General features: G+C 42.1%; 1 protein-coding gene across 2 annotated transcripts in view; it reads right to left on the bottom strand.

Annotated features, from left to right (window-relative positions):
- The window catches only part of Prmt3 (protein arginine methyltransferase 3), an 83,590-nt gene that overhangs the window by 57,420 nt on the left and 15,263 nt on the right, over window positions 1-10,907 (bottom strand). For both annotated transcript variants that reach the window (XM_021195437.2, XM_029546073.1), the window contains one exon: window positions 6,509-6,630. In XM_021195437.2, the coding sequence (XP_021051096.1) occupies window positions 6,509-6,630 (122 nt within the window). The remainder of the gene's footprint in view (window positions 1-6,508; window positions 6,631-10,907) is intronic.

The following is a 10,907-nucleotide window of genomic DNA, read 5'->3' as shown; positions in this document are numbered from 1 at the left end:
CTCCCTCCCTCCCTCCCTCCCTTTTCCTCTATCCCTCCCTTCCCATCTCTTGAGACAGGACCTTGAACTTCTGGTACTCTTTTTTTCTCACCCCTTATGAGATTTTTAGTCTACAGATTCATACTAAGGGAATCCTATGAAACACATCCTTTCCTGCCTGGCTTCTTTCAAAAAGCAGGCCTACATAGGTAGGTGGGAGATAAGAGGGCTTCTTATCTCTAAATTAGGTTCTCTGGGGGCTCACCTACAGTGAAATTCAGACTGTAATGCCATGGCTATCTTTAAAGAATTAAATCTATGGGAGGAAAGAAAGGACACACAAAGCAATAACTAGCTCACCAAGAGGGGCTGTTTAGATAGTTTTGGGGAAAAAGGGGAAACAAAGGGGATTACATGGGCCTCCCTTTACAAAGGCTTACTAATAAGCCCTGTAGATACTTCAAATGAGAAGTGTTATGTGTGACTGAGCCAAAGCAGACCAGCATAACAACTCTGGAATATGGCCAAGCAAGAGCTTAGAAGTCAGCAGGTAGCTCTATCCTGATGACTCTCATTCTGCTCGTCGGTTTATATCCCATAGACTTATGTCTGTGGCTGAGCAGTCGTGGCAGCCTGACTGACTGGGGAAGGGCCAAGGATAAGGCGGCTTCTGACTAGCAGGCAATGGTTAGACTCCCTTCTTGGTGATGGTTACTACTATATATGTTATTTTCCTCCATGATTATGAATACTTACACATTTTATTGTTCACTTATGCTTCTGTATTTGTTTATATCTATGCAGTATTTCATACAAAAAAGAAAAAGGAAAATTTGCTTAGTTTTGAGTTTTTCAAAGGAAGACTTAGAAACGACTAGAGCTGCTCGCTATTTTCTAAAATACCAAGGCTTCAGCAGCTATAAATACTTCATGCAGGAGCAGGACCCCACTTACCCACACAGACACATCTTGGAAAGGCTATATAGAGACAAAGCCTGCTCTGAGAACAGCTCTCTGCTCTGCCCATTTATGATTTTGCTGCCAACATCAGCAATCGCCTGCTCAGTTATGGACATAGAGGGGAGAACATGATTCAAGGATACACAGAAGAGACAAGGCCCATCGTTCCCGGGAACATGGGTTTAGATTGCTCCACATATTTTTCAGCACCAGCTGACTTCCTATTCAGGGAAGCCCTAGACTGAACTTAGACACCCAAGTGTACCCCAGTCTTACTTTAGTCTAAAAGAATTCTAAAAGAATCAATCTCTTTAGCAAAATCTGCTGTCCAGCTACCAAAGCTTCAATCTGTGGAAATATTTCCCTAAAATAAGCCCTTTAGGCAACTCTCCCAACTAACCCAATGAGTATCTTAAATTACTAGTTTGTTTCAGCATGGAAACCATGATACAGCAATGCCCTCTCTGCTTATTCCCTGTCTTTAAAGCAGCCGTCTCACCTATTTTATTAAGATACCAGAGGAGGGGTGGCAAGAGAGTTGCACACCAGTGCCCACAGGAAGGCAATCAGAGGGAGAGAGGACAGTGAGCAGCACAGGATGCCATGGGATCTCCATGGTGGAACTGGCTCTGGTAGAAGCCCCCATATTCATTCAACTTCCAGTGTGTTGGGGAGAAAAGACTTGGTAGAGTACTATATCAAAGAGCTCATACAGGGAGCTGAAAGGTGAGGTTCATGGAGTCAGATTTCCTAATGACAACAAAGAACTATTTGTGTTTCTTTAGAATAAGTAGTACACAATTAAATTGGCAATCCAGTTTTGCCCAGTGCTTTAGGTATACAGACACAGTTAACCTTTTTAGAAACATGGGAAAATACAGAAGTAGAGAACACAGAACATAGTAGGAATTCACAATCAAGTGAGTAACATTTGAAAGTAGTGACAAGTGTCCTAGAAATCACAGAAAAGATTACAGGTTTGTCAACAAAAGCTGAAAGTGACAGTGTGAGAATACTCTAATTGGTACAGACTCTTGGGCTTTTAATTCAGTGTCCAAACCACATATTTCTTCATCTTTGTTGTCCAAACATATTGAAATGATAATAAATTAAAACTGCAATATAAAGGCAGAAATATTATAAGAGGTATCAGACCAGAGATTCTGGTAATTTGGTGCGAGAGACTAAAGAGCGAATCAGATCAGCAAATTGGTCATGTAGGACCCAGCACTCAAGTGCACAGCACACTGAATAAAGCCATTCTTCACGACACAAACCCCAGAGAGGAGCACAGAGGTGTACAGGGCTGAAACAGGACTACGTGCCCTAACCGGGACTCCTGCACCCCAGGCCCTAGACACCCCAGCACCACCAGTTTCCTTACCACAGACACATAATCAATTAAAACCAAATACTATATGGTAGATAAAGGGGGGAAAGGGAAATACACGGCTCAGAACAAGACTTCTGCATGAGCTCCCAACTCCCAGTGCATCCATCTCCATGTAGCTGTGGAATAATAAGTAACTTCTACTACAGTAAAAACACTGGTGAAAAGAATCACCATATTCAAGCAGATAAGGGTCTCCAGGCCCACTAGGCGGACAACTTTGAACATGTGATATCCTAGGTGTGGAGAATTCATTAATCTACTCACTCACCAGGCAGGTGTTCACAGAAGCCCTTCATGGCCCTGCCAAACCAGGGGGAGCTAGCATTTCAGGAAGCTTTTTATGAGTTCTATTCAAAGCCTTTGCTAATTGTCCATCATCAATCTGCTTTGCAGGTGTTAGGGATGAAAAGATGAGAGAGCTCTTGTCCTAATCTAGAGGACACTTATATGAACATGACAGCAGGTCAAAATAGCCCTTGGTTTTTGTTTTTCTTCTGTTTGTGGTGCTGGGGTCAAAGCCAGGTCTCACATATGCGAGGCAGGTGCTTGAGTGCTGGGCTATCCTGCCTCGCTAGGTTTTTCATATCTTGTTAATATGCTAGACAGAAGCAGCTCTGTGAATGTAAAATAGATCATCTTTCTCATGAAAACTCTCCAGCTTTGTCAAAATCTGAATGATGAGATTTCCGTGGCTGAGCTGGGCAGACAGCAGAGAAATGGGAAAATACATCCAGCAGAGATCTGGGAGTAAACACTGTATATCACTGTCTGGCACCTGAAGAGCTGTCTACCCTCAGCGAAGTTTATGTTTCTGAAACGATTACTCTCTGCATAGTTAAAAACATAATAGCAGAAAAGAGAACTTTCTCTTGCCTTTTCAGTTTTTCTTGCCATCACCAATACCCCTGAAGCCCTTTTCATATCAGTAGCCTCAGAATAGCTGGGTTATTAAATTAAATTTAATAAATAACAATGTATTTAAATTTAATTAACATAATTTAAAATAAATAAATAAAATATTCTTCATTCTACACTCAACATAAAGTCTAAAGAAATGTTAGCAATTTATTGTTAAGTGGGAGAACCTACAGTTTGAGCATTGTTTAGTAAGCTGTTATTAAGTAATTTGAACATTCAAACACATGATTGATAACCCATTTACCAATTCTGTGTATTAGACTTTGTTAAAATTCTCCCACAAAAACAAATGAACAGAATAAATAACACACCAGGGCTGAGACAGACAAGAACATAGACAGAACTCCTACAGCTAGGCATGGTGATCCACATGTCATGTATGGCTGAAACAGGATTAGGTTACACAGCTAAGTTTCAAGAAAACAAAAAAGCAAGTTTTTGCAAACCATGCCTGGTTTTCCTCCCTGTGGCACTAATAACAACTAACATAACGATGTCCACTGTGTAACTTAAGCTAGGCCACCTAGCACAGTGAGACGAGGCTTCAGAAGCACAAGTATTGGGATACAACCATTGCCTCTGACAGTTTCCATCTGAGAAAAACCTACAGTGACAAGGGTTTCACTAAGAACTGTGGCAGGAAGTTACTCCCTTGTCCTGGGTGTCCACCTACACCTCTTCTCATAAAGAGAATACACAGGGTCACCTCACTCTCAACTCCACTGCCTGGTCCTTGAGACACCACTGCCACTCTACATGAGTGACAGGCCAAATGTTGAGATGATCATAAAGGAAAAGAGACTAAACAATAACTGCCACCATGCGTCACAGACTTCCTGCTGTGGTGCTGAGACTGTGTTGCCAGCCGGTGGAGCTTTGGGAAAGTGCTTGGGTAATGAAGGCACAGCCTGCATCAACAGGGAAATTCACATCACGATGTCACAAAAACATGGAACGCATGGATAACTGGGAAAAACTAGGTCACACTTTGAAGAGACCTTGCCCCCTGGTCTCCCCTGACCCATACCATCAAGTGAGTTTCCTCCACAGTATTCTGACTCAACTCCAGCACAGTAACACAAAACTAGCAGACCCTGAGCCACAACCTCCCAAATATGGAGCTGAATTAAACTCTCCTGCAGAACGGAGCTTATCACAGAACTGAAACCTGAACATAGAACATATACACAAAACTTAGGGTAGGAGCGATGCTCCGCAGGTGAGAGAACTGGCTGGTCTTCCAGAGGATAGAGGTCCAGCTCCTAGTATCCACATGGTAGCTTGCAACTGTCCATAACTACAGTTCCAGAGGCTTCAAAGCCTTATTCTGGCATGCATGCATGCATACATACACACACACACACACACACATACACACACACAAGTAAACAATTATACACTTAAGTTTTTTTAAAAAAGTTAAAAAAAAAAAAATAAAGCATTTTTCTAAGCTTTAACACTACACCCTTGAGCTGTGAAGCTCAGATACAATGAATGTCAACTCGATCGTGGGCACGCATGCTTCTTAAATCCTTGGGAACTGGAACAAACTTTTTCTTTGTTTCAATAAAATACAAAATTCACTTGAAAGCACAGGTCATCTGGTTCTGTAGAATCAAGCTCATGGCTAGCTCACCTGCTGAGCATTGCTCCTTGTCTAAGTTTTGTGTATATGTTCAGGCTTCAGGTCTGTGACGAGCTCCGCTCTGCAGGAGAGCTTAATTCAGCTCACCTTTTCAGAGGTCATGGATCAGGGTCACCTTGGTTTATGTTACTGTGCTGGAGCTGAGGCAGAATACTATGGTAGAAGGGTGTAGAGGGAAACTCATTTGATGGTGTGGATCAGAAGAGAAGGGGGCAAGGTGCCTTCTTCAAGGAGCAGGGTCTTTCACACTGGTTGTTTTGCCAGGGAATTCTAGGCACAGGTGCTGTAGAGCCCTAATTTTAAGACTTCCCCAAAACCTGTTCTCTAAATCATTAGGAATGTGGCTAGTAAAGAGNCTTTGTTCTCTTAGGGCAGCTGAAGGTCTTCTGTCCCTCCACCTGACAGCTAGCTAGGCAATTATCTCAGTTGCCCCAGCCAGGCACCCATCTTCCTATGTTTGAAACTAAAAGGAAAATTCAAAGGCTCAAGGCCGAACACTGTAAAAAGACATAGTCCAGACTTTACGGAGCCCACCCGGCCGCTAAGACTAACAAGACCATGAAGATAAGGGAAAGGAGTGCCGGAGCCAGCCGGGGCTGTCAAGGTTAGCTCATAAACTCTGCCAAGGAGGCATCTCACCCCGGTTCACTCAGGGTCACACACTGACCAGAGGTGCCCCAGACTAGGCCCCCGGCCTCTGCAATTCTGCCACTCCGGCTGGCTGTACTATCTTGTTGCATTGCATGTTCAAATGAGCCAATCACTGGTGGCTGCACAAACTCTCCCTGCCCCCCCCAACCCTAACCCTACAAAAACCCCTTACTTCTGAGGGACTGGGTCGACTTCCTCTATCTCCTGCGTGAGATATGAGTCGGCCCGGGGCCTCGTAAATAAAGTACCTCATGTGATTTACAGCAAGGTGTTAAAGGTGTATTTTGAATTCCTGGGGACCCAAGAGAGTTCCGGACCAGAGGAAGTTCCTCCTTTCGGGGTCTTACAGTGCCTTTCCATAGTCTTACTACCAACAATGAGTTTTTGTGAAACTTTTTAGAACAGTTTTTTGTTAGGATGGTGGCTCTCATGTTTGTTTACACAAGTGATTAAGATGCCTGCTAAGGAACCCTAGAATGGCCATGAGGTTTAACTGTGCACCATACAAACGGGAAATAAAAACCTTTACATCCTGCAGAATGGCCCAACTTCAGCTTGCTTCTAACCATTCCAGAATTAGCATAAAGGAAGAAGGCTGATATCAGAAAATAAAAACATAGGCTTTAGTCTTTAATCTAACTGCTATTTGCCAAAGTAGGCACTCCTGACAGATCTGCTCTGTGTTGTCTTGTGTTAATACCATTCTATAATGGCTCCTGATCTTATGCTATAATCAGCATGCTCTGTGTCAAAACAGCATAGGAACAATTCCTGGACAACTGTCAGGATGACTCAGCACACAACTCCAGCACAACCAGCTCAACACAACTTTAGGTTTTATTGTGCTGGTAGATTTTTACAAAAAGACATATTTCTTGACTAGATAGTTGCTAAAAGTTAGGAAATAAGTAAATTTTCAAGTTCAAAATTAATTATAAATTGAGCCTTAAATGTGCATCTACCTTATGATATCCATAGCCTGGTAGAGGATTTCAGACTGGTCAACTGCAATCACTTTCTTTGCCCCAGCTTTGGCAGCAAACATGGAGAGAATTCCAGTTCCACACCCAACATCCAGAACAACCTGAAAGATAAAGTAGCTACTATTGAAAAAAACATCTATTTTAAACTGTACTCACATGGGAATAATTGAGTTAGGACCAGCTTCTGATAAAAGTTTAACTTTGTTGATTAAATATGGTAATTTCTATGTGCAAAAACAACATATTATGGATTATTTTAAATCAATAACCTTATAGTTGGCCACAGTATTCTGCAATTAGGCCACCAATGCTAAATTAAGAGACACTCTTCACAAACCAAGCAACTCCACAGCCAGCATAGAAGTGCTTTCCTCTGCTTATTGCTAGAGTCTAAGGCTCAACAAATCTAAATTTGGGCAGAAACACACCTTTTGAGTTTGAGCAAAAGGAATTAAAGTTGACCCAATACAATTTAAAAACAGTTACAAAAGCAAAAGGGAATATGGCACGTGAGGGGAGGTGACCAGAGGGAAGGAGTGGGACATCAGTTGGAAGAGGAATCTACCAAACACACTTCGATTAAGAATATCATAGTGACAGCTAACAATGCCTTCCGTGCTAACCTAAGAAATACCAGCAGGTAAAACCTGTGTGCTCTAATTCTTTCATTAACAGTGACACCCCAGCAAATGCTATAAATCTATCCCAAATATGTACCATTCCAGAGTCCTTGTATGTTAAACACCAGGTTTTATAAGCACTGGGATTTTAAGAACATATAACCACGCCTAGCTCTCCTAGTCTTTGTCTTAATAGTTAATACACACCTTTTGAAGAAATGAGCAATAAATGATAAAAGAATATAAAATCACGCCAGACAATGGTGCAACAACACAACAACAAAAATGGGAGGAATATTAAGAGCAGGGAAAAAGGGATACACTCCTTTTAAATTGTAAACAGGTTGGAGAATACCTCTGACTCACATGCTTAGAGAACTGAGGCTGTAGGGCAGGGTTGTGCTAGACAAAGACCTGAACCAAGCTGAACTCCACTCACCACGACTCAACACTAACTAGCAGTTTCCTCTGAGGTAGGACTATGGAACACATACTTAGCCAGTGGCATCCCTGTGTTTACTTATATGTGAACTATATAACAGTATTGTTTCCCATTCTTTCTGCTCCCATTCTCTCTTCTTTCCAATGTAACCACATTAGATCAGAGTTCTGGGATCCAGAGATGTAGTTCAGTAGGAGAGTATGCACTCAGCCCTGCCCCGGCTGCAATTTCTCATAACAGAAACAAAACAAATTCTGTAGAAGTTAGAGATTATTTACAACATGACTCAGCTGTTGTGGGAGAATTTTTCCTGAAGAAAAAAATTATATCTAATCCCCCTCTTGAGGACACCAGCAACTTAATTCTAGCTTGGGGAGTCAGTGAGTTTATGGGGCTTACTTACAGAGCATGGCAAGTTCCCCATGGCTGTATAGATGGAGGACGCCCCCCCCCCTCCTCCTTAAGTTAGTTAGCTTCTTCACTCTATGTACTCTAGCACCTCCCCAGACCATGAGGCCAGGGTGAATAGAGCAGAATAACCATCATATGTCAGGCAGATACAGGAAGGGGTGGTTAAAATCACAGTGAGGGTCTAATGACCCTCCCCACTCCTTCCTCCTATAAGGCAAAATCAGTAGTCTCCAAGAATTTTCTTTTAATATATAATCTATAATATCGCTATAAACAAAGTAATTTTGTCAAGTTCCAAAATAAAATAATCCAAAACAGAAAGAAAGCAGTAAAACACAAAAAGTACAAATGTACAGTGTGGCTACACATAGCATGAGTGTGGCAAAAGCTCCCACGGAATCTCATTTTTATGGCTGGGACTAAACCATTGCATCTCCCAAAACGCATTGCGATTTATAAAATTAGAACTAAAAATAAAAGCCTGGAAGGAGACTGAGAAGCTTGATCGTAGACTGCTTTGACTGCTGACGGAAGGACAGGTTAGCACCAATGCCACCTGGAGAAGACCCATTAGGACTCAGAGGCCACTTTTTTTCTTTCTGCCACAACACAGATCAAACCCAGATAGATGAGCACTCATCACTGAGCTACATCCTAACTTTTGGTTTCCTGACACAGGGTCTTGCTAGGTAGCTTGCCGGGTTGTCCTGGAACTTTTTATGAAGGTCAGTCTGGCACTGAACTTGAAAACTCCTGCCACAAAGATGGGTGTAGTAACACAAGCCTTTAATCAAAGCACATGGAAGGCAGGGGCAGGGGCAGGGGCAGGGTCAGGGTCAGGGTCAGGGTCAGGGGCAGGGGCAGGGGCAGGGGCAGGGACAGGGGCAGGAAGATCTCTGAGTTTGAGGCTCACCTGATCTATAGAGCAAATTCCAAGACATCCAGGGCTACACAAAGAAACCCTCTCAAAAACCACCACTACCACCAAAAAGAAAAGGAAGACGTGGAAGAGGAGGAGGAAGAGGAAGAAGAAGAGGAGAAGGAAGAAAAGAAGGGAAGGAAAGGGAAGGTGAGGGGAAAAAGAATGAAAGAAATTAAATAAGTTAATTGCCTTAACTCACTGAGTGCTAGGATTATACATAGGCATACATGCCACCACACTCAGCATGAATCAAAATAAGTTGTATTCTCACATACATGCATCTTATATGAAGTAATACTCCTAGTACAGATATTAAAACAATGTATAGATGTTCTTTTACTGGGCATATGAACAATTAAAATGTATCAGGGAAAGATATTCCACACTGCTAGTCCTTGGGGAAATGGGCAGCTGAACTATAAGAATCTCTCAGACTCATTAGGATGACCACAGGCCAGAAAACAAACATTGAAGTTAGCTCTCAGAAGTGGGACCCTTGTGCATGACTAGAAATGGAAGAGAGAAAACCCATTAAAAAAAAAAAAAAAACGAAAAACAAACAAACAAACAAACAAAAATAAGTGCCATCTCTTCAAGGATTAAAACAAGCAACTACCATAGGATCTGCAATTCCACATCTGGACACATCTCCAAACAAAGAGGGCAGGTTCTTAAAGGGCACCTCAACATCCATGTTAGCAGCAACAGTATCCCCAAGAGTTAAGGCACGGAAGTAAACTGAGCATCTACAGACTGATGAATGGATAACAGGGCATATATAAATGTAATCAGTTTACCTAGTCTTTTTTTTTTTTTTTTAAAGATTTATTTATTTATTATATGTAAGTACACTGTAGCTGTCTTCAGACANTCCAGAAGAGGGNNTCAGATCTNGTTACGGATGGTTGTGAGCCACCATGTGGTTGCTGGGATTTGAACTCTGGACCTTCGGAAGAGCAGTNGGGTGCTCTTACCCACTGAGCCATCTCACCAGCCCTTACCTAGTCTTAAAAAGGAAGGAATTCTAAGACATGTTCCAAGGTGAAGTCTTTGGAGCTACTGTGTTATGTGAAGAGACAGCTTATGATTCAATTTATATAACAGTCACAGCGATAAGGAAGAAGAGTGACCTTTAGAAGCTGAAGGGAGGGCAAGTGGGAAGTCGCCAAAGGGAAAGAGTTTTAGCTTTGTAAAATGAACACAACTCTGAAGATAAATGGTATGATGGTACTGACTACCACTCAACTATACATTCAAAATGATTAAGATTGCAAATTTTATCATTTGTTATTTAATGACACTGGAAAATGGGATAAATGTTAGTAAGGAATAATTTCTATAAAAATAAATGCAAAAAAAGATTTAAGATAGACATACCATAGTTCAACTAAACATCTGTTTGCAGGGGCTAGAGAGATGGCTCGGTGGTTAAGAGCACTGACTGCTTTTCCAGAGGTCCTGAGTTCAATTCCCAGCAACCACATGGTAGCTCACAACCATCTGTAATGAGATCTGATGCCCTCTTCTGGTGTGTTTGAAGACAGCAACAATGTACCCATATACATGAAATAAATAAATAAATAAATAAATAAATCTATATTTAAAAAAAAAAAAAGGATTTGTTTGCAGGCTGGAGAGATACAGTTCAGTGCTTAAGAGTGCTTGCTGTGCAATCAATCATGAGGACTGGAGTTCAGATCCGAGCAAGCCCGGTGTGCAGGCAAACCTGCAACCACAGCTCTGATAGGGACAGGAGTGTTGCTGGTACTTGCTGGCTTCCATCCTAGCCAATAAAATGTAAGATCCAGGTTCAGAGAAAGACTGCCTCAGGGGAATGGGGGGTTGGGAAATGAAGTTTCAAGAAGACACTTGATGCCCTCTTCTGGCCTTGGCAGGGACATAGGGCACAGATATCTCTCTCTCTCTCTCCCTCTCCCTCTCCCTCTCTCTCTCTCTCTCTCTCTCTCTCTCTCTCTCTCTCTC

Source organism: Mus pahari, chromosome 1 (assembly GCF_900095145.1).
Source record: "Mus pahari chromosome 1, PAHARI_EIJ_v1.1, whole genome shotgun sequence".
Taxonomy (NCBI): Eukaryota; Metazoa; Chordata; class Mammalia; order Rodentia; family Muridae; genus Mus; species Mus pahari.
Note: the sequence above shows the minus strand (reverse complement) of the source record. Positions and strands in the feature narration are given on the sequence as shown.